Here is a 25,158-nt window from a genome sequence, read left to right as displayed (position 1 = left end):
ACACTTGAACCGACGCAGAGCCGCACACCTGGTCCTGATTGCAGAGCGGCAGTCGGCACTCCACCAAGGCACAGGTGGCCTTTTCCGGTGGCCTGTGGACTGTGGAATGGATGCTGCAGCAGCGTGGTGGACCGTTTTGGTAATATGATCCACCCACACCTCAACATTCGCACAGTGTTCGAATTGGTCCAACTGGCTATAAAGTGTCCAGTCAACTCCACTGAGCACCCATCGTGGTGGTCTCCTTTCGGGGCCCACGCCATCTGGCAGGTGAATCCAGATTGGGAAATGATCACTGCCGTGCAAGTCAGCGACCACTTCCCAGTGAGCACTGGCGGCAAGAGCTGGAGAGCAAAGTGAGCAAGCTTGACATGAATGTCATCGACAGACACCAGGGTGTCCTGAACAAGGGGCATCTTTAACTGCTGTCTGGCCATTTTTAAACTGTGTGAACCATTCATAACACTGAGTACAGATTAAACACTCATCACCATAGGCTTCCAACACCATTTGGTATTTCTCTGAGAAGGTTTTCTTGAGGACCATGCAAAATGTAATACAGACACATTGCTCTTCTAATTCTGCCATCTCGAAATTCACAAATTGTGTGATACCATGTTCTACTCAATACAGCACTGGACATCATCTAACAGACATACAACAATGAAACTTCTGGCAGTTACACATTAAACACAGGTATGTGCAGGGATCTAACCGCATTTCCCTCCAACACATCACTGGTGCAAAATTGGGAATGTCCCATAATGTTTTGAACAGACCTTGTACAGATGCAGTGGAAGTGTCTGAAACCTTCCTGAGAGGGCCCTAGTGATGCATGTGTGGAAGGCAAGTTGGACAGCCCACAGCAGCTCCATCCCACTGAGGGACCTAATGATGTCTGGTGGTGTGAAGAGCTGGCACTACACTTGAATCTGCCGCTGTTGCCTCCCTACATACATCAAGCCTCCGTCTTTGCTTTCGCTCGATGTACAAAACCCACCCCCATTTCAAGTTACTACTACAGCAGAAATAGAATGGTAATGTGCTCCGATCCATTCAAGAGCATTCACTACCAATATTGGTACTGATTCATAATATATATATATATATATATATATATATATATATATATATATATATATATATATATATATATATATATATATATATATATATATATATATATATAATATGGAAGGAAACATTCCATGTGGGTCGCTTAGAGGAAGCCTTCTTGGTTACCCAAGTCTGCCAACCCAAAGTTTGGTACAGATTTATTGATGACATCTTCATGATCTGGACTCACAGTGAAGAAGAACTCCAGAATTTCCTCTCCAACCTCAACGCCTTTGGCTCCATCAGTTTCACCTGGTCCTACTCCAAATCCCATGCCACTTTCCTTGACGTTGACCTCCACCTGTCCAATGGCCAACTTCACACGTCTGTCCACATCAAACCCACCAACAAGCAACAGTACCTCCATTATGACAGCTGCCACCCATTCCACATCAAACGGTCCCTTCCCTACAGCCTAGGTCTTCGTGGCAAACGAATCTGCTCCAGTCCGGAATCCCTGAATCATTACACCAACAACCTGAAAACAGCTTTCGCATCCCGCATCTACCCTCCCGACCTGGTACAGAAGCAAATAACCAGAGCCACTTCCTCGTCCCCTCAAACCCAGAATCCCCCACAGAAGAACCACAAAAGTGCCCCACTTGTGACAGGATACTTTCCGGGACTGGACCAGACTCTGAATGTGGCTCTCCAGCAGGGATACGACTTCCTCAAATCCTGCCCTGAAATGAGATCCATCCTTCATGAAATCCTCCCCACTCCGCCAAGAGTGTCTTTCCGCCGTCCACCTAACCTTCGTAACCTGTTAGTTCATCCCTATGAAATCCCCAAACCACCTTCCCTACCCTCTGGCTCCTATCCTTGTAACCGCCCCCGATGCAAAACCTGTCCCATGCACCCTCCCACCACTACCTACTCCAGTCCTGTAACCCGGAAGGTGTACACGATCAAAGGCAGAGCCACGTGTGAAAGCACCCACGTGATTTACCAACTGACCTGTCTACACTGTGACGCATTCTATGTGGGAATGACCAGCAACAAACTGTCCATTCGCATGAATGGACACAGGCAGACAGTGTTTGTTGGTAATGAGGATCACCCTGTGGCTAAACATGCCTTGGTGCACGGCCAGCACATCTTGGCACAGTGTTACACCGTCCGGGTTATCTGGATACTTCCCACCAACACCAACCTATCCGAACTCCGGAGATGGGAACTTGCCCTTCAGTATATCCTCTCTTCTCGTCATCCGCCAGGCCTCAATCTCCGCTAATTTCAAGTTGCCGCCACTCATACCTCACCTGTCTTTCAACAACTTCTTTGCCTCTACACTTCTGCCTCGACTGACATCTCTGCCCAAACTCTTTGTCTTTAAATATGTCTGCTTGTGTCTGTATGTGTGGATGGATATGTGCGTGTGTGCGAGTGTATACCTGTCCTTTTTTCCCCCTAAGGTAAGTCTTTCCGCTCCCGGGATTGGAGTGACTCCTTACCCTCTCCTTTAAAACCCACTTCCTTTCGTCTTCCCCTCTCCTTCCCTCTTTCCTGATGAGGCAACAATTTGTTGCGAAAGCTTGAATTTTGTGTGTATGTTTGTGTTTGTTTGTGTGTCTATCGACCTGCCAGCGTTTTTGTTCGGTAAGTCACCTCATCTTTGTATTTATATATATATATATATATATATATATATATATATATATATATATATATATCCTTTTTTCATAACTATTACTTACTGATCTCTGTTATCAATATTAATTCCTATTTTTATACTGAGACATAACTTTGTAATCAATCAAACCAGAGAGAGAGAGAGAGAGAGAGAGAGAGAGAGAGAGAGAGAGAGAGAGAAGGTCAGCAGGAAGCAATAAATAAATTAAAAGCCTGCCTGGGGGGCAGGCATAAGTGTATACCTCAGGTCGCTGATAAAATTGTCACTGTTTATTCTAATTTCAGTCACTTCCTTTGTAACAAAATCCCAATATGATAATGTTTGAGTCAAAACTACTGTCTTTCCAAATTCATTCAATGTTTCTTTGGTTCAGTTTCAAGAACAGAACCAAAACTTTATGACAAACTTCACTTGTTTATTTAGTTAATTAAATTTGTGTTCCAAGGATCATTTTGCACAATAGAACAAAATGATGTGAAACGACTCTTTCTACATTCCCATTGTAAATTAATTTGTACATGTGCTGAACATTTTTAAGTTTTTTCCCCTTAAAGAAAAAGGATACTGTACACAGATGTGAGTTAGCAGTTCCCACCCACCACCTTCTACACACATTACGACAATATATATTCTTCAACGGAATAGGAGAGGTTTGTCAAAGAGAAACTTTCTCAGTTTTCAAATTTTACTTTGCTGTCTGTCAGACATTTTATATCACTCGGTAAGTGACTAAAAGTTTTTGTTGCAGCATTGTGCATCAGTTTTTGTGCTAAAGACAACCTTAGTATGGAGTAATGAATGACATTGTTCCTTCTGGTATTTTAATTATGTACATCCCTGTCATTTCAAACTGTAGTGGTTTATTTACAACAAACTTCATGAGGGAATAAATATACTGTGAAGCAGTAATCAGAATGCCCAAGTCCTTAAACAGATGTCTATATGATGATCATGGGTGAGCACCACACAATTCTCACAGCAATGAAGACTGACTTTCTTTCTTGAGCATGAGTTACCCCAGAACATTATTCCAAATGACTTTACTGAACGAAAATATGCAAAATATGTAAAATTACTGATTTGTCTCTCCCCAAGATTTGCAATGATTTTTGTTTACCATTTCTTCTGTTTCTGTATGTATGCTTGGAGTGGTTACAATACTAGACTCGTCTGCAAAAACAACTAATTATGCTTGTTGTAGGGCAGAGCTACCTGTGAAACTAGTCATGTGACCTCCAAGCTAAGCTCCAACCACTGTGCTGAATTCTATGTGGGCATGACAACCAACAAGCTGTCTGCCCACATGAATGACCACAGACAAACTGTGGCCAAGGAACAGCGGGACATTTCAATAATTGCTTCACAGCCTGTGCCACTTGGATACTTCCCACCAAAACTAGCTTTCTGAACTGCACATATGGGAACTCTCCCTGCAATACATCCTATGTTCCAGTAACCCTCCTGGCATCAACTTTTGCTAGTCACTTGTCCTTACCCTTCTAGCACCTTCCCTGTTCCCATTGTAGCACTACACAGCCCTCTATTCCGTCAATGCACCTTTGTCTTTTTACTTATATCCTTTTGCACTATCCCCCCCCCCCCCCCCAACTCTGCCTGACCTCCCAACTGCACCTAGCTGCCCTACCCTCTCTCCATCTCGTCCCTGTACACTCTCACAAGCAGCACTTTATTGTCCCCCATCCCTACCCTGCCATCCATCTCCCTTCCTGCCCCAGCCTCCTCCTTAGCCCCCACTACCCAATTGGCTCTCTCAACATGCACTGCTGCTTGCAGTCTGGCTTCAACAGCCAGAGACTGCAATCATGTGTGCGAAATACATTTGCATGAGTGTGTGTATGTTGCATTTTTTTCGACAAAGTCCTTGTTGGCCGAAACCTCACATTGTGCCTGTCTGCAACTCAGCATCTCTGCTATACGGTGAGTAACAACTATCCCTTCCATAATATTGTTGATTGTTGTGTTTCTTATACAGAGGATTGTTTACATATATGAAGAACAATAGTGGACTTAAGACTGTACCTTGGGGAACCAGTCGTCAGAATTATGTCCCCCAGACTGTTGTTGTTGTTGTTGTCTTCAGTCCTGAGACTGGTTTGATGCAGCTCTCCATGCTACTCTATCCTGTGCAAGCTTCTTCATCTCCCAGTACTTACTGCAACCTACATCCTTCTGAATCTGCTTAGTGTATTCATCTCTTGGTCTCCCTCTACGATTTTTACACTCCACGCTGCCCTCCAATACTAAATTTGTGATCCCTTGATGCCTCAGAACATGTCCTACCAACCGGTCGCCTCTTCTTGTCAAGTTATGCCACAAACTCCTCTTCTCCCCAATTCTATTCAATACCTCCTCATTAGTTATGTGATCTACCCATCTAATCTTCAGCATTCTTCTGTAGCACATTTCGAAAGCTTCTATTCTCTTCTTGTCCAAACTACTTATTGTCCATGTTTCACTTCCACACATGGCTACACTCCATACAAATACTTTCAGAAACGCCTTCCTGACACTTAAATCAATACTGGATGTTAACAAATTTCTCTTCTTCAGAAACACTTTCCTTGCCATTGCCAGTCTACATTTTATATCATCTCTACTTCGACCATCATCAGTTATTTTGCTCCCCAAATAGCAAAACTCCTTTACTACTTTAAGAGGCTCATTTCCTAATCTAATTCCCTCAGCATCACCCGATTTAATTCGACTACATTCCATTATCCTCGTTTTCCTATGTTGATGTTAATCTTATCCCTCCTTTCAAGACACTGTCCATTCCGTTCAACTGCTCTTCCAAGTCCTTTGCTGTCTCTGACAGAATTCCAATGTCATCGGCGAACCTCAACGTTTTTATTTCTTCTCCATGGACTTTAATACCTACTCCGAATTTTTCTTTTGTTTCCTTTACTACTTGCTCAATATACAGATTGAATAACATCGGGCATAGGCTACAACCCTGTCTCACTCCCTTCCCAACCGCTGCTTCCCTTTCATGTCCCTCGACTCTTATAACTGCCATCTGCTTTCTGTACAAATTGTAAATAGCCTTTTGCTCCCTGTATTTTGCCCCTGCCACCTTTAGAATTTGAAAGAGAGTATTCCAGTCAACATTGTCAAAAGCTTTCTCTAAGTCTACAAATGCTAGAAATGTAGGCTTGCCTTTCCTTAATCTATTTTCTAAGATAAGTCGTAGGGTCAGTATTGCCTCACGTGTTCCAACATTTCTGCGGAATCCAAGCTGATCTTCGCCGAGGTCGGCTCCTACCAGTTTTTCCATTTTGGCCACTATACTGGTTGAATTACTAAGGACAACTTTCTGCATTCTTTTGATCAGATGTGACATTATCCATTGGTTGGCTATACCATCAACTCCATAAAAGTTCAATTTATCTACAAGAATACTGTGATTCACAAGTCAAATGCATTAGACAGGTTGCACAAAATACCAACTGGCCCTATTTTATTCTTTAATGCTTTTAAAATCAGGTGGGTGAACATGTAAATGGCATTCTCAGTAGAGCAACCGTTCTGAAACACAAACTGTGATTTGCTAAGGTTATTATTGTTGCTAATATTGTTGCTTGTTTTGTTTTAGAGGACAAAAATGAGGGTCATATGCATCCATGTCAGAACCGTAGAATATGAAGGGGGAGGAAAAAAAGAAAAGAAGAGGTAAAAGCAACTACACGTTAAGCCCAATGAACTGAAGGAAAGACAGTTGAAAACAGGTACTTGGAGAAAGGTTCATAAAATACGCCACAAAGAAACAGAGGTCCTGAACTAAAGATTAAATGTCCTTCACCATATTGCTACAACAGATAAAAAGTAAAACGCGGTCTACTGCCCACGCGTTATTTGCTAAAAAGACCGATAACTCAGACAGTACACATAAATTGGAACATAGTGGTTAAAAAAAGGGTATTCCATTAGGAAATGGTGAACCGTCAAAGGTTGAGAACAATGAGCACAAATTGATGGGGGAGCATCATGTAACAAATGGCGATTGCTAAAAAGACAGTGCCCAACATGCAACCTAGCTAAAATGATGTCCTCATGGTGAGGGGACCGAGAGGAGGTTGTCCAAGCCGAAGGGAGAGGTTAAATTTCCCGGAGCTCGTTCCCATGAAGGGAGGACTAGGGTGATGCCAAAGTGACAACACCTGCAGGCAGACGGCCACACAGAGATCATTGGAGGGAATGGAAGAAATAGCAGGCCAAGGTACCAGGACTGCAGCCTTAGCAGTAGCATCAGCAGCCTTGTTTCCCATCAGACCGATGTGACCAGGAACCCACATACACATCACAGTGGCTCCATCAAGAGTGAGCAAGTGACAGCTTTCCTGGGTCTGTTGCACTAAGGGATGGCTGATGTACAGCACACAGAGGCTCTGAAGGGCATTGAGAGAGTTGGAGCAGATGACGCAATTAAAATGCCTGTGTCTCTGGATGTACTGCATGGTCGAATACAGGGTGAAGCCTGCTGTAAATACTGAGCAGTGTTCTGCAAGCTAATACCGAAAACCAACAGTGCCAATGACAAAGGCACATCCGACACCATGGTCAGTCCGAGAGCCATCAGGGTACTCATAGATACTATCACGAAGTTCCATGCGAAGGTCATTAAACTATGGCGATAGAGTCACAGTGGTATGACAATGGTAGTTCAGCAGCTTCTGCATACAGACTCTCAACCAGGCTAGTGTACACGGCACCAGTGGCCAAACAGATGCCACGATGGTAGATCGTATTGAGACAGTATAAGATGGACATATGTGCAGATGCATGAACGATACACCCATAGTATAGTTTTGAACGAACAAGGGACCACTATAAATGGAGTAGGGCTGTCCAATCCACTCCCCAGGAAGTACCACTGAGGACACAGGACATTCAGGGACCACGTACAGTGGGCGGCCAGATAAGTCACATGGGAGGTTCAAGAAAGTTTCCTATCAAGCATGAGCTCCAGGAATTTTGTAGTTTCAACGAATGGAAGAGCAACAGGCCAAAGACGAAGACGGTGTAAGAAACCAATTACACTGCCAGAAATTCATATGAATGGTTTTGTCAGTGGAAAAGCGAAAGCCACTGTTGATACTCCATCAGTAAAGATGATCGAGACATTGCTGAAGATGCTGCTCAATGAGACAAGTCCATGGAGAACTGCAATAGAGGCAACATCGTCAACAAAATGGGAGCCCGAGATGCCTGGTGGGAGACAGGCCATAATAGAGTTAATGGCGATAGCAAAGAGGACGATGCTCAGGTCGGAACCCTGAGGCACACCGTTTTCCTGGATAAAGGTGTCCGACAAGGCAGAACCCATCACATACGTTGAAAACGCAGTCTTTTAAAAACTCCTGAAGGAAATGAGGCATGTGGCCAATGAAGCCCCACATGTAGAGAGATGGGATTGCACGTATGAAGGAGAAAGTGCTTGCCTGCAAGAAAGAGGTTCTGCAATATCTGAATGTGAACATCATCCGGCCCTGGGGCAGAGGATCAGGATGAGGTGAGAGCATGATTTAGCCCCCTCATAGTAAAGGCGGCATTATAGCACAGACGATTCTGAGAAGATGAGGGTACTGCCCAAGCCTCTTCCACTCGTTTCTGACAGAGGACTGCAGGATGATAGTGTGAGGAGCTCGAAATCTCCGCAAAATGTCAGCGCAAGGTGTTGGATATAGCAATAGGGTCCCTATGACATCATGTGCTAATGTCAGGCTGGAAATTGGGGACTGGACCTTGGTCCCAGAGAGTCGTCTGAAGCTGGCCCATGTGATGGAAGATGGAGTGGAACTGTTAAAAGAACTAGTAAATGAAATCCAGCTAGCTTTTTTGCTATCCCAAAGAACGTGACAATGTGCACGCTACTGTTTATAACGAATGCAGTTTGCCATTGTAGAATGACGATTAAAAATGTGGAGAGCATGTCTCCGCACACGAATTGCGCATTGCGGCATGCCTCATTCCACCAAGGGACTGGAACACTGCGCAATAAAGAGGAAGTGCGAGGAATGGAATGTTCTGTGGTGGTAAGGATAATGTTTGTAAGATATTCTACCTGGTCATCGCAGCTGGAGAAATGTTGTTCATCGAAGGTCACCAGGGAGGTCGTCAAAGGTCACCAGGGAGGAGTAAAGCCTCCAGTCCACCTTACAAAGCTGTCATTTGGGTGTGCACATAGATGAGGTAGGAGTCAGCAAACAGACAGCACACGGGAAATTGTCACTAGAGTATGTGTCGCAGAGAATGGACCACTCGAGACAATGGGCAAGTTGGACAATGCAGAAGGATAGGTCCAAATGGGAATAGAGTATGTGGAGTCAGAAAGGAACATGGGTGCTCCTGTGTTAAGGCAGAGGAGGTTAGTCAGTTAAGAAGGTCAGCCACGAGGGCACCTCTCTGATGGGTTCTGGGAGAACCCCAAAGGGATGGTGTGCATTAAAATCACCGAGCAGCAGAGAACGGTGAAGGAGCTGCACAATAAGCTGGAGGAAGTCTGCCCTGGTGGCACTGAAGGGCAGAGGGATGTAAATGATGCAAAGGGGAAATGTCAAGTGAGAAAGGATAATGCCGACTGCAACAATCTGAAGACAGGTAGTCAGGGAGATTGGTTGAGTACGAACATTATCACGGATGACCAGCATGACTCCAGCATGAGGAGTAGTGCCGTCCTCAGGGGGAAGATCAAAATGGACTGGGAAGAAATGCGAGAGCTCAAAGCAGTCGTGAGGACGCAATTTTGTTTCCTGGAGGCAGATAATAAGTGGACGCTGTGATTATAAGAGCAGCCATAAGTCCTCTTTGTTGGATCAAAGGCCGCAACCTTTCCATTGGATAAGGAAAGAGGAGAAGAGAAAAAATGAAGGGGTGTCACCTACGTGCCTACCGAGTGCCATCCATCGAAGACTCACTGCCACAGGGCGCAGAGGCTGGAGGATCCTGCTCAATGAGATCTACAGAGGCATTGGCACTTTCCTTCTGTCGGTCTGTGGAGTCCAGGGCAGAAAAACGGTTGGTGATGTGCGTTGGCAACACAGAGGTAGTCCGGGCAAGGATCTCCGAGTCAGCGAAGGAGAAAACAATTTGCCTTTGTTTGACTCCTTGGAGCCTTTCTGGTTGGCAGAGGAAGACTCTGATGTTTGTTGGCTGGAGGGACTTAGAAAGTCTTCGCAGAAGTATTTCTACTGTCCTTTCCAACCTTCCACCCTGCTAGTTGTGTAGCAGGTGACTTCGCCCGTGAGGCGAAAGTTTGGTGGTTTGTTGCACAGCTGGAGGAGGAGATGGGGATGCTACCAATGATGCTGGGCAATTTTACAACTGTGGTGCTGAATTTCAGGTGACAGGTCTGCGTATCAATGTCCTCAATGGAGCAGGATGTAGCAAGAACGGTACTGTAAGTGCCAGATGGTAGAATGCAGGGTTTGCGACTAGCCAACAACTCGCAAGCAACTGGGTAAGGCACTTTTTCCTTCACCCAGATCTCCTAAAGAGCCTACTCTTCAAGACACACGGGACAATCTTGAGAGGCAGCAGCATGGTTGCCATTCCACTAGGTACCATGAGGAGAAGGAGGCGAAAAATTGTCGTCGTGAGCATCCCTACCACAGGTTACACATTTGGCCAGGTGTCAACAGGACATTCGAGTGTGGTTGAAACGATGACACTGGTAGCAGCACATCAGGTTCAGAATGTACGGTTGGACTCTGATAACTTCATAACCTGCTTTTATCTTTGATGGAAGCACCCCTCTATCAAAAGTGAGAAAGAGACCATGCCAGGCATCTACTTTTCTCATTACCCAATGGACAGCAATGACACACTGATCAGAGAGGTATGTTTGGATATCTGCCTCGGTCAGACCATTGAGCAGCTAGTGTAAATAACAACACGGGAAGAATTCAGCATTCTATGGGCCTCGATACGAACAGGATAGCCATGGACAAGTGAAGCTGCAAGTAGTTGTGCTTGAGAATCAGAAGTAGTCTGCAAAAGCAAAGTGCCATTTCATAAATGAGAGCAGGATTTCACAGGGCCAGCAATTGCATCAATACCTTTCTGAATAATAAATAGATTTATAGTAACAAAGGACTGACCGTCTTCAGCATGTGAAATGCTGTGGAACTGTGGTGCAGCTGGGAGTCTCTTTGAATCATTGACTTCATTCTGTTTACTTTTGGTACACGTTTACTGTGAAAAATATAGGCTCATAGTGAGTAAATCTACATCTACATGATTACTCTGCTATTCACAATAAAGTGCCTGGCAGAGGGTTCAATGAACCACCTTCAACCTGTATCTCTACCATTCCACTCTCAAACAGCACGCGGGAAAAACAAGCACTTAATTTTTTTCTGTGCGAGCCCTAATTTCATTATTTTATAGTGATGATCATTTCTCCTTATGTAGGGGGGTGCCAACAGAAAGTTTTCGCAATGTCATGAGAAGATCCCTTCGCAACGAAAAACACCTTTGTTTTAATGATTGCCACTCCAATTCATGTATCATGTCTGTGGCATTATCTCCCCTACTTCACGATAACACAAAATGAGCTGCCCTTCTTTGTACTTCCATCAGTCCCATCTGATGCGGATCCCACACGGCACAGCAATACTCCAGAATAGGGCGGACAAGTGTGGTGTAAGCAGTCTCTTTAGCAGACCTGTTGCACCTTTTACGTGTACTTTGTTTGGCTCTACCCACAACATTATCTATGTGATCGTTCCAGTTTAGGTTATTTGTAAATGTAATCCCTAAGTAGTTGGTTAAATTTATAAACTTCAAATTTGTGTGACTTACCGCGTAATCGAAATTTAGCGGATTTCTTTTAGTACTCATGTGAATAACTTCACACTTTTCTTTATTCAGGGTCAATTGCCACTTTTCGCACCATACAGATATCTTATCTAAATCATTTTGCAATTTGTTTTAATCCAGTAAGAGGCGATATTCCATAGGCACGCAGTTTGGTTAGAAGACGCTTGTGAGGAACAATGTTGAAAGCCTTCTGGAAATCTAAAAATATGGAATCAATTTGACATCCCCTGTCGATAGCACTCATTACTTCACGAGTATAAAGAGCTAGTTGTGTTTTGCAAGAACGATATTTTCTGAATCTGTGCTGACAATGTGTCAATAAATCATTTTCTTCGAGGTACTTCATAATGTTCAAATACGTATATGTTCCAAAATCCTACTGCAAATCGACATTAGTGATTGTTGTTGTTGTTGTTGTGGTCTTCAGTCCTGAGACTGGTTTGATGCAGCTCTCCATGCTACTCTATCCTGTGCAAGCTTCTTCATCTCCCAGTACCCACTGCAACCCACATCCTTCTGAATCTGCTTAGTGTATTGATCTCTTGGTCTCCCTCTACGATTTTTACCCTCCACGCTGCCCTCCAATGCTAAATTTGTGATCCCTTGATGCCTCAAAACATGTCCTACCAACCGATCCCTTCTTCTAGTCAAGTTGTGCCACAAACTTCTCTTCTCCCCAATCCTATTCAATACCTCCTCATTAGTCACGTGATCTACCCACCTTATCTTCAGCATTCTTCTGTAGCACCACATTTCGAAAGCTTCTATTCTCTTCTTGTCCAAACTGGTTATCGTCCATGTTTCACTTCCATACATGGCTACACTCCATACAAATACTTTCAGAAACGACTTCCTGACACTTAAATCTATACTCGATGTTAACAAATTTCTCTTCTTCAGAAACGATTTCCTTGCCATTGCCAGTCTACATTTTATATCCTCTCTACTTCGACCATCATCAGTTATTTTACTCCCTAAATAGCAAAACTCCTTTACTACTTTAAGTGTCTCATTTCCTAATCTAATCCCCTCAGCATCACCCGATTTAATTTGACTACATTCCATTATCCTCGTTTTGCTTTTGTTGATGTTCATCTTATATCCTCCTTTCAAGACACAGTCCATTCCGTTCAACTGCTCTTCCAAGTCCTTTGCTGTCTCTGACAGAATTACAATGTCATCGGCGAACCTCAAGGTTTTTACTTCTTCTCCATGAATTTTAATACCTACTCCGAACTTTTCTTTTGTTTCCTTTACTGCTTGCTCAATATACAGATTGAATAACATCGGGGAGAGGCTACAACCCTGTCTCACTCCTTTCCCAACCACTGCTTCCCTTTCATGCCCCTCGACTCTTATAACTGCCATCTGGTTTCTGTACAAATTGTAAATAGCCTTTCGCTCCCTGTATTTTACCCCTGCCACCTTCAGAATTTGAAAGAGAGTATTCCAGTTAACATTGTCAAAAGCTTTCTCTAAGTCTACAAATGCTAGAAACGTAGGTTTGCCTTTTCTTAATCTTTCTTCTAAGATAAGTCGTAAGGTTAGTATTGCCTCACGTGTTCCAACATTTCTACGGAATCCAAACTGATCTTCCCCGAGGTCCGCTTCTACCAGTTTTTCCATTCGTCTATAAAGAATTCACGTTAGTATTTTGCAGCTGTGACTTATTAAACTGATAGTTCGGTAATTTTCACATCTGTCAACACCTGCTTTCTTTGGGATTGGAATTATTATATTCTTCTTGAAGTCTGTGGGTATTTCGCCTGTCTCATACATCTTGCTCACCAGATGGTAGAGTTTTGTCATGACTGGCTCTCCCAAGGCCATCAGTAGTTCTAATGGAATGTTGTCTACTCCCGGGGCCTTGTTTCGACTCAGGTCTCTCAGTGCTCTGTCAAACTCTTCACGCAGTATCTTATCTCCCATTTCATCTTCATCTACATCCTCTTCCATTTCCATAATATTGTCCTCAAGTACATCGCCCTTGTATAAACCCTCTATATACTCCTTCCACCTTTCTGCCTTCCCTTCTTTGCTTAGAACTGGGTTGCCATCTGAGCTCTTGATATTCATACAAGTGGTTCTCTTCTCTCCAAAGGTCTCTTTAATTTTCCTGTAGGCAGTATCTATCTTACCCCTAGTGAGACAAGCCTCTACATCCTTACATTTGTCCTCTAGCCATCCCTGCTTAGCCATTTTGCACTTTCTGTCGATCTCATTTTTGAGACGTTTGTATTCCCTTTTGCCTGCTTCGTTTACTGCATTTTTATATTTTCTCCTTTCATCAATTAAATTCAATATTTCTTCTGTTACCCAAGGATTTCTATTAGCCCTCGTCTTTTTACCTACTTGATCGTCTGCTGCCTTCACTACTTCATCCCTCAGAGCTACCCATTCTTCTTCTACTGTATTTCTTTCCCCCATTCCTGTCAATTGTTCCCTTATGCTCTCCCTGAAACTCTCTACAACCTCTGGTTCTTTCAGTTTATCCAGGTCCCATCTCCTTAAATTCCCACCTTTTTTGCAGTTTTTTCAGTTTCAATCTGCAGTTCATAACCAATAGATTGTGGTCAGAATCCACATCTGCCCCTGGAAATGTCTTACAATTTAAAACCTGGTTCCTAAATCTCTGTCTTACCATTATATAATCTATCTGATACCTATTAGTATCTCCAGGATTCTTCCAGGTATACAACCTTCTTTTATGATTCTTGAACCAAGTGTTAGCTATGATTAAGTTATGCTCTGTGCAAAATTCTACAAGGCGGCTTCCTCTTTCATTTCTTCCCCCCAATCCATATTCACCTACTATGTTTCCTTCTCTCCCTTTTCCTACTGACGAATTCCAGTCACCCATGACTATTAAATTTTCGTCTCCCTTCACTACCTGAATAATTTCTTTTATCTCGTCATACATTTCATCAATTTCTTCGTCATCTGCAGAGCTAGTTGGCATATAAACTTGTACTACTGTAGTAGGCATGGGCTTTGTGTCTATCTTGGCCACAATAATGCGTTCACTATGTTGTTTGTAGTAGCTAACCCGCACTCCTATTTTTTTATTCATTATTAAACCTACTCCTGCATTACCCCTATTTGATTTTGTATTTATAACCCTGTAATCACCTGACCAAAAGTCTTGTTCCTCCTGCCACCGAACTTCACTAATTCCCACTATATCTAACTTTAACCTATCCATTTCCCTTTTTAAATTTTCTAACCGACCTGCCCGATTAAGGGATCTGACATTCCACGCTCCGATCCGTAGAATGCCAGTTTTCTTTCTCCTGATAACGACGTCTTCTTGAGTAGTCCCCGCCCGGAGATCCGAATGGGGGACTATTTTACCTCCGGAATATTTTACCCAAGAGGACGCCATCATCATTTAATCATACAGTAAAGCTGCATGTCCTCGGGAAAAATTACGGCTGTAGTTTCCCCTTGCTTTCAGCCGTTCGCAGTACCAGAACAGCAAGGCCGTTTTGGTTAATGTTACAAGGCCAGATCAGTCAATCATCCAGACTGTTGCCCCTGCAACTACTGAAAAGGCTGCTGCCCCTCCTCAGGAACCACATGTTTGTCTGGCCTCTCAACAGATACCCCTCCGTTGTGGTTGCACCTACGGTACGGCCATCTGTATCGCTGAGGCACGCAAGCCTCCCCACCAACGGCAAGGTCCATGGTTCATGGGGGAAGACATTAGTGATATGGGCCTGTAATTCAACGGATTACTTCTACTTCTATTTTTGGGTATTGGTGTGACTTGAGCAATTTTCCTGTCTTCAGGTGCAGATCTTTCTATGAGTGAGTGATTGTAATTGCTAAATATGGAACTATTGTATCAGCGTACTATGAGAGGAACCTAACTGGTATACAATCTGGACCACAAGCCTTGCTTTTATTAAGGGTTTTAAGCTGCTTTGCGACACCGAGGATATCTATTTCTAAGTTTCTCAACTTGGCAATTGTTCTTGATTGGAATACAGGAATATTTACTTTGTCTTTTTTGACGAAGGAGTTCTGGAAAATCATGTTTAATAACTGCTTTAGTGGCACCGTCATCAGTGACTTCACCATTGTTATCGTGCAGTGGAGATATTGATTGCGTCTTGCCACTGGTGTGCTTATGTATGACCAGAATCTCTTTGGGTTTTCCGCCAGATTTTGAGACAGGGTTTTGTTCTGGAAATTACTGAAACATCTTGCATTGAAGTACGCACTGTATTTTGAACTTCTGCAAAACTTTGCCAGTCTTGGGGATTTTGCATTCTTTTAAATTTGGCATGCTTTTTTCACTGCTTCTGCAACAGTGATCTGGCCCATTTTGTGTACCATGGGGGATCAGTACCATCACTTATTAATTTATGTGGTATATATCTCTCAACTGCTGTCGATACTATCTCTCTGAAATCATTCCACAACTTTTCTACACTTACATGATCAGATCGGAAGGAGTGCAGACTGTCTCTTAAGAAGGCGTCAAGAGCATTTTTATCAGCTTTTTTTAAAATAGATATACTTTGCATTTCTTTTTGATGGTTGTAGGAGTTACAGTGTTCAGCCTAGCAGCTACTTCCTTGTAGTCGCTAATCCCTGTATTCATCACAATACTCACTATTTGTCCAGGATTATTTGTGGCTAAGAGGTCAAGCATGCTTTTGCAACCATTTACGCTTCGAGTGGGCTCATGAACTAATTGTTCAAAATAATTTTCTGAGAAAGCATTCAGTACAATTTCGGGTGACGTTTTATGCCTGCCGCCGGCTTTAAAAGTATAATTTTTCCAGCATATCGAGGGTAGATTAAAGTCACCACCGACCATAATTGTATGACTGGGGTACCTATTTGAAATGAGACTTAAGTTTTCTTTGAACTGTTCAGCAACTATATCTTCTGAGTCAGGGGGTCGGTAAAATGACCCAATTAATAGTTTCGTCTTATTGTCAAGTATAACCTCTACGCATACTATTTCGCACAAACTATCTACTTCAATTTCACTACAAGGCAACACTGTCAGATAGTCAGAAAAAATTTCTGCTGAACTTATTTCCAGCTATCTGTACCTATAACTATTTGAGCTTCAGTACTTTCTATTAGGGTTGGAGCTCTGGTTCTTTTCCAATGCAGTTACAACAATTTACAACTACAATACCGACCATGTCTACAACTAACTTGCTGTGTTTTACCTGCCCCCTTTCAGACGGATGCCTTTTCCGTGGTTCCCTGATGCCCTCTAACCTAAAAACTGCCTATCCCTTCCACACAGCCCCTACAACTCATGTAGCCACTTCCTGTGTGTAGAGGACTCCTGACTTATTAAGCAGAACCCAGAAACCACAAAACGATGGTGCAAGTCAAGGAATCTGCAGCCTACACGGTCGCAGAACCACCTTAGCCTCTTTCAGACCCTCCACTCGGCTCTGCACCAAAGGACCACAGTCGGTTCTATCAACGATGCTGCAGATAGTGAGCTCCACCTTAATCTCACAAGCAAGACTGGCAGTCTTTTCAATTTCTGCTAGCCGCCCATAACCAGAGAAAATCTCCTTCGATGCAAAGCGACATACGTCATTGGTACCAACATGAACCACCATCTGCAGTTAGCTGCACCCTGTACTCTTCATGGCATCCGGAAGTAGCCTTTCCACATCCGCAGTGACTCCCCCCCCTGGTATGCACACGGGGTGAACACTGGCTTCCTTCCCCTCCTTGGCAGCCATGTTCCTAAGGGGCCCCATTAAGTGCCTAACGTTGGAGCTCCCAACTACCAGCAAACCCACCCTCTGTGAATGCCCAGATCTTGTGGGCTGGCCTTCAGGAGCATACAGGAAAGAAAAAGAAAAAGAGGAACCTCAAATGCCGAACCAGAGCAAGGAGAGGCGAGGGTGAACAAAGAAAGAAAAAAGGAACAAACAACAGTGGTGAGACTGTTCTGATGATAGCTACTGAAAATACGGAACAAATTCCCAAAACTGCCCCAGACAAGTTGCCCAAGGAAGAGGAAAAGGAACAGCAACAGGATACACATGCAGCACGGAAGGGAAAAGATGCTGCATTGGCTGGGACCCTGTGGTAGCCAAGTATGAACCCACCAAAGAGCAGCGAGCCCCCTGGAGTTGTTGCTAAAGTGAGATACTACTCTAGACTAAATCGCCTTCTCAAAAATTTTGGGAAATGATGTCAGCAGTGAAACGGGTCACTAGTTATTGACATCTCTCTTGTCGCCTTTCTTAAAGAGTGGTTTGACAACAGCATATTACAGTCTCTCTGGAAAAATACCATGAGTTAGTGAAGTATCACATATTTCAGGTAAGACTGGGCTTTTTACATGGGAATGAACCTTTATTACTTTATTGGAAACACCATCAAAACCAGATGAGCTTTAATTTTTGAGGGATTTTATAATTTTCTTATTTTAACCAAAACATCCAAGAATTGGTTAAACGGAAGAGTGATGGCTCGGTGGGACATTCTGTCTATCGTATGCCCACTCACACTGATTTGTACTTGCAATCTTCAAGTTGCCATCACCCATCCCAGACCACGAGTGTACTTAAAACCCTTGTGCACAGGGCACATATGGTGTTGGATGCAGAGAATTTGCCTAAGGAACTTGCACATTTAAGGACAGTGTTCAGAGACAATGGATACTCGACCCATCAAATTAACGGGGCCTTCTCAACTAAAGCCAGGAACTGAGAAGTGGATAAAGAGGAGAATGCACCAGCCAAGTCCCTAGCTTTTCTTCCTTTCTTGAAAATATCTACTTCAAGATAGCGAGGATTCTTAATAATTTTCATGTGAAAGTGGTTTTTCGTCTACCTTCTAACGTTTCGGATTTGCTGGGATCAGTGAAGGATGATTTATTACTGCGGAAGGTAGGAATTCACAAAATACTGTGGTATGGCCTATATAGGACAGACAACGCGTACAGTGGAAGAGCGTTGTACAGAACATCAATGTTGCACTCGTCTACTGCAACCCAGTAAGTCTGTCGTTGCAGAACATTGTATTTCTAACAGACATTCAATGGAGTACTACAAAACTTCGATTTTGGCCACAGCAACTTTCTGGGACTCCATTATCAAAGAATACGTTGAAATACCCATTGCGGGAAATCTAATGAATCGTGACAATTGTTACCAATTGAATAACTCACGGAAACCCGTAATCTCCGAAATTTGCTCGAGACAAAGACGCCAGAAGACTTTGATATCTATGGCCAGCGACAATACCGACAGCAGCTGAGTATTGCAGTTCCACCAGTGAGGGCACTGTCGCTGGGCGGTGTGGCCCTTCTGTCTCCGTGACTGCAACACACGTGTGCAGTACTATCAGCGCACTATATAAGATGGAGCGGAGAACGTCTTCGTCAATCCTCGTTCAGCTCACCTGAAGATGGCTGGCAGTTGTCGAGCCGAAATATCGTGCAATGAAGTTTACGACGACCGGCTGCAAGCCCGAAATCTTTTTGAACAGTGCAATTCTTATATGTAAATATTAATAATGTAACATTTATTGGTGTTTTGTTGTGTAGAGGATTGTTTTATTAGTGTTAATTCAATATTTTTCAAAAGAAAATATGTGCATAATTTAGATAGTTCTTGTAAAATAATTGTGGACATTCAATGCTATGCTCACTTGCTGTCCCATTAGTGACAAAGTTTTGAAGATGATTATTAGCGTACTTCGTAAACTTCTGATATTCAGATGTGAGTTAATTGTTATGGTTCATAATACAGGCTGACAATGTCTGACTAAACACATTTTTGTGTAAGACATCATCTGTGGCACCCAAAGGACGTGTGGACTAAGGGTCATTCCGTGTAAAATCATGGATATTTTCATGGATCCTAAGGTGACCAATTCAGGATTTAGTCTCATATGGTACATAGATAACTACATGTCTTAATAGAAAAACTGCCAAATAGCACTGTCCTTACGCTAACCATTTTTGATAAATTAAACAATGGAAAACCCAGGATGGAATGTAAAAATATTATGAAAAGGACAGTTGCTACTCACCATATAGCAGAGATGCTGAGTCGCAAATAGGCACAACAAAAACACTGTCACAATATAAGCTTTTGTATTATCAATTAAGGCATTGATGGCCGAAAGCTTATATTGTGACAGTCTTTTTGTTGTGCCTTTCTGTGACTCACCATCTCTACTATATGGTGAGTAGAATTTTCCTTTTCATAACATTGTTACATTTTTTATAAATTCACAGTTGAAGCCTAGAGGGTGTGTACTGTAAACTGGGGCAACTTTGCCACTTTTTGAATAAGAACACCTTTGGCACCCTAGCAAGTCCCTGGATCATCCAATAGAGGCGCCAATGCTTTCACTGCACAAGACAACAATGAATGACGCATTTGGTGCCCATTTTACGTTTATTCATTGTTTCCTGGTCTTTGTCAGTGCTTTTTCTTTCAACTTGTGAAACATTTTCTGTAGTCTGCCTAAGCATTCCAAGGTAACTGGAAACTATTTCTTTTGTTCAGTGCAGTACATAACTACATTTCAGAATCACTTTTAAAAATAAAATTGTGTGGTGTATTTAGTATAATAACATAACTTGGCAACGTCAGACTGCACTGAGAAGTGAAGAAGACGAGGAGAACCTTGAACAAATCCTCATGTGTGCAGATTGGGGAATGCCTCTTGATGCCCTTGATCTACGGCTCATCATGGAAAATTTCTTGGATTCGATGGGGAAGCAGATTTCACACTTGGAACTTACCTGGTGACGACTGGTACTATTCTTTTGTGAAACAATGTAAAGATTTTCTTCACGTAAGTGCTAAAATATTCCCCATTTAGAGCTAGCACTCAAAGAGATCAGCTTAAAGCATACTTTAGTCACTTGAAAGACTCGTCAGAAGGAACTCCTCCATCCCACATATTCAATTATGACAATACAAATTTGACCGATCATACGGGGGGGGGGGGGGGGGGGGGGGGGGGGGGGGGGGAAGAGAGATTTCGTAGGGGATGTAACTATCCAGAAAGAGTTATAAACTCTACCAAAGCTATTATGTCCTTAAGGTTTGCGCCTTCGGCATAAGGAGAACTGCTTCCTCCTTTCATGGTTTATCATTCAAAGCAGCTATCGGAGTTGTGGATTTTTAGGAGGACTGAAAGGAACAAAATATGGCAACACAGCAAGTGGATGGTTTCATGCTCTGCATTTTGAAAAGTGGTTTATGTTGTTGTGGCATGGTCAAAAAATCTATCTGGCCCCAAATGTTTAAAAGGAGACACTCTTAGTAACCTTGTGAATATAAGAGTAATCAAGGCATGCAGAACTCATGACATTCATTTTGTGTTCTTGTCCCCAGCCTCCACTCATCCGTGTCAACCTCTGGATGTTTCAGTCTTTGCTCCCTGTAATAGGAAATGGAGAGCCATACTGTCAGTTTATAAGATGAGAAACTAATCTAGTTCCAAGTCACTTGAAAAAACAGCATTTCCCAAACAGTTGTCAAAACTTCTCATTGCTTTGAAGAAAGGAGAGAAAATGAAAGCGAACATCATATCTGGGTTCAAGAAATGTGGCATTGTGCCACTAAATGCAGAAGAATTTTGTTCTTGAATCCCAGATGCAGAAAGAGCTGATGGTAACAGTACACCTACCAGAATTGGTGATTCACTCATGAATTATCCTCAAGCCTGTCACAGAAGTTATAGTCAGAGTCCATTGAAGAGGAGATGAATGAAGGAGGAGAGCTGTTGCAGCACCACGAGAAGCTGTTGACAAATCACACTTGGTAAACCACCAATCTCTTCTGAGTGCCTCTGCAATGAAACAAATTGAGAGGACTCTTAGAATGAAGAACACTCAGAGGAATAACCGTCACAGGAGCAATGAATCTGACTGTGCTTTTTCTCTACACGACATACCTGACTCTGAACCTCAACAATATGCAGAACACATGGAAGAAATAGGTAGTCAGTAATTAGTTGATCTCACTTTTTACTGTAACTCAGACATTTGTGAACATAATGAAATTTATCTCATAAATGGCCCCGGATCTTACAAAACTAGATGTTGGAATGTTTGTTGCAGTAACATTCCTGACAAAAAAGGTGTAACACATTTTGTAAACTTATTCAGTTCTACAGATACAGGCAGTTTGAAGGTGTCATACCTTCATACAACAGGCAGGGGGGGAAAGTCTCTACTTTCAAGATGTGCCAGATCAAGCATCCCTAGATGTGAAAAGACATTGTGTAAAAAATTAATAATAATTACAATCAAAGCTAAAGCAAATTATTCTTCTGATGAAAAAGTTAAACTTTTCTTTTAACTTGCAGTTATGATTAAATGAGTTTAACTATTAAAAGATGTGAAAGTCAATTTTAAATTATGCTCATCCATTAGTTACCATTATTTAAATAGTACACGTATTTCACTGTAGACCCAGTAATATATTTTAAGGAACTCTGAATTAGTTCCATGTGTATAGTAGATGGAAATAATTACAACCTGTCGTTGACAGGCGGTAATCCGTCCGCTAATACACCGTACACCTCTCGAACTATCATCAAATGAGATGGGACTTATAATGTGTTTGTATATTTTAAAAAGTTACCTCAATTTTCCCGTATGTCTGTAACCGACAGCTACTGGTTAGAAACAATTGTTTATATGAGTCAGGTACGCTATGCGTACAATCTTGCACCCCATTGTTTTTTTCATGGGCTGCGTTCAATTTATCAGTAAACTGCCTGGCTCCCTTATACAACAGGGCAATCGTTTTATCTGTAAAAAAATAATGTTGATTATTAATAGCTCAAATCGATGGGCACTGTCACCTGCACTCACGTCAGAACAGACTCAGAAACATATCCATTACCTTGTACCTGTTTCATGTGGTTTTTCATTAGGACGCCCGAGTTCACTTCTTTTTCGCTAACATGAATTTTTTGCTGTGGGAAGAAATCAAAATCGAATGGACACACTCTTTTCGGCATTGTCTGCCAATATTGCGATTATAACATTTACAAACACACACTTTAAAATTTCGCCGCCAATGACGCTTCTGTCCTGTTTTTCGCGGGAATTCCAGAGATTTCAAGTCCAAAGAATTGTAGGAGCTGTTTAATGCAAAGATTAAAATTAGAAGCGCTATGAGGGAAAAAAAAAGTATTTGGTTAACACAGATGTGAACATAGTACTACATTTACTTAAATAACACATGTACTTTCATGGTTTTTATTTTTCACCGAAGTCTGCATGTGCCACTGTAGTATTAAAACAATCGTCATATGAATAAGAAGGGATGGCGGCGGAAATATTGAATGAAGTTTTAGCCGGGAATGTTGTTGTGGAGGATGTCATTGCCTGGTTGACATTAAGAGACTGTAGTGTTAGTAATTTAATTTTCTTTTTCAAATAATGAGTCATATTTTCATGTATTTAGTGTCGAATAACATATTGCGAAGATGATCCTAAACGGTTGTAACTAGTTTTCTTTTTGTAGGGACAATGGTCATCGACGCTGCAAGAGACAAAATGCACGAGAGGAGCATTTATTCTGCACTATCTAAATTATTTGAGGGAAGAGACATCGAGGTCCGTAAATACGCAATTAATATCAATGCTTAAGAGGTTGTCATGCATGGTAAACAGAAAATGAATACTGCTGAAAGCAAAGAATGTTTGTCTTCAGGGATCACCTACAAGTCAAACGTTTTCACTGTATATTAACCATAATGCTTCAAAAGTGTCATTCATTGCATGATAGTAATAAAATGTTGACAGATCTTTCTTTCTTGCGTTGTCTCTCAGTATTCCACTCTTTCAGAAGTATAGTGTATAACTGCTAACTCAGGAGGCTATACAGATAAAAGCACATGTAAGGCATAGTGATGTGCTACTGTGTGTTAACTTACTCAAAAGATGTCACATGTTTGGAAGGTTTCTGGTTTAAAAAGCATTTTAACATAAAAAATGGTTGTGTGAGATTTATTTCCGCTATCATGAGATTGCTTTATTTCTTTTTTGCCTGCTGTCTTCATGTGTCATCCTTATATCTTGATATGTACATTAGTTAGACCTAAATGAATCATTACTGTAAAGTTTATGCTTGTTGATTATCATCTGAAATTTGAACACACATGGTTTTAGTGCAGTAAAGATATGCTGCTTTTATGCCTTCAAATTATGCAACTGATTTTCTATCTGCTGCTGTGCTGTAATAAATGTCTTCAAAACACAGTGGGTGTAGGGTTGTTTGCTTTTCACATGAAACAGTAATTTCAGTTGATTATACGCACATCAATGTTGGATCCTAGCATATAGCTTTTCCTAATGTAGTCCGAAATTCTACATTAAAGTTTCAAATAAGTGTATTTGACAGTCATTTGGGAAGTTCATCATTACATTGGCTGAAATGGTAGACAATTTGTCTCTTACTGAATGGTCTTTTGGTGGTTGCTTGTCTCTGTCATTTTTGTTCTTTTTATGTTATAGTCTATTTTCTCTGTATTGTTTAATAACAGGACATATTTTCTTTTGCAGTGTCTATGGCAAGTTTAAATATTTTGTGGGTAAAATTTTACTTAAAGCAGCTGCAGTATAATGTACTGATGTTGGCGGTGTGCAATTGATCTGGACGAGCACACTGATTAAGTGGGTCAGTGTTTCTAAATTAAGTTGTGGGAGGTAGTAAGTGTATCATTGTTACGAGTAAATGTTAAGCCACCTACCTTCTCCCGTGATTTAATTGAAAAACTTTGATTCACATTCTCAGTGTGCTTGTGAAGATAGATTGCACATTGCCAACATTAGCACACTACGCCGCCACTGCTGTAAGTAAAATTTAACGGACAGTTCTTTGTAGCATTCATTACTATATGCTTTTTACTAATAGGTGTAAGTAAATAATATCAGTTGCACACCACCAAATTGGTGTTGTTGCATTTATCTTACTGCCATGTAGGTTCATGTTGTAAAGACAGCAGAGAACAAATGCCCAAGCTCCAGATAATTATTGGATATAGATTCTGCCTTTAATGCAAACACACTGTGTTTTCTTGCTACCCCAGCATGTTCCAGCACCTCTGTGCCACCCTCAGTGGGTTTTGTTTTATTGAAAACAGTATAAAGGTATCATAATTTAGGATGTAACTGATCTAACAAAATGAGGCCTAAAGACAAGTTTTGTTCTTACCGTGATTTTACATTATACAGTTTTGCAGGACCATCTATATGGTGCCCAGCACTGATAGCTTGTCATCTGCAAATCAAACGATATAAATGTGATTTTTATCAGTGAGTTACCCCATTCCTTGAAAATATGTTAATTTACTTTGTGAAATTTTGGTTTGTCAAGCACCGTTTCACTTCTGGATAATGTAGTTGTAAATTTTAGTTTAGAGGACAAAATGTTATCAGCAAAGCTAGAACTGTATACTCTTGAAATAAGACGAGAGAAGTGCAGGTTATATCTTGTTAGAAGGTATAAATGGAAATAAACTTAACATAATTTGAATAGACCTCTCTGTTTAGCAAGATCACTGAATACAGTAGGCGCATTGGACTTGTAGGAGTTAGTAAT

At 41.9% G+C, this 25,158-nt stretch overlaps 2 protein-coding genes across 2 annotated transcripts in view; one reads left to right on the top strand and one right to left on the bottom strand.

Annotated features, from left to right (window-relative positions):
* Positions 1-22,673, bottom strand: part of LOC124711143 (apoptosis regulatory protein Siva-like) — a 38,396-nt gene extending 15,723 nt beyond the window's left edge. Inside the window, exons 1-2 of the mRNA XM_047241038.1 lie at positions 22,453-22,673; positions 22,189-22,358 (exon numbers count right to left, since the gene is read on the bottom strand). Coding sequence (XP_047096994.1) covers positions 22,189-22,358; positions 22,453-22,570 — 288 coding nt within the window. The 5' untranslated portion in view covers positions 22,571-22,673. The remainder of the gene's footprint in view (positions 1-22,188; positions 22,359-22,452) is intronic.
* Positions 22,674-22,710: 37 nt separating this feature from the next.
* Positions 22,711-25,158, top strand: part of LOC124711142 (codanin-1) — a 167,461-nt gene continuing 165,013 nt past the window's right edge. Inside the window, exons 1-2 of the mRNA XM_047241037.1 lie at positions 22,711-22,965; positions 23,080-23,171. Coding sequence (XP_047096993.1) covers positions 22,879-22,965; positions 23,080-23,171 — 179 coding nt within the window. The 5' untranslated portion in view covers positions 22,711-22,878. The remainder of the gene's footprint in view (positions 22,966-23,079; positions 23,172-25,158) is intronic.

Source organism: Schistocerca piceifrons, chromosome 8 (assembly GCF_021461385.2).
Source record: "Schistocerca piceifrons isolate TAMUIC-IGC-003096 chromosome 8, iqSchPice1.1, whole genome shotgun sequence".
NCBI lineage: Eukaryota > Metazoa > Arthropoda > Insecta > Orthoptera > Acrididae > Schistocerca > Schistocerca piceifrons.
The sequence above is the reverse complement of the archived record's forward strand: the minus strand, read 5'-3'. Positions and strand labels throughout refer to the sequence as shown.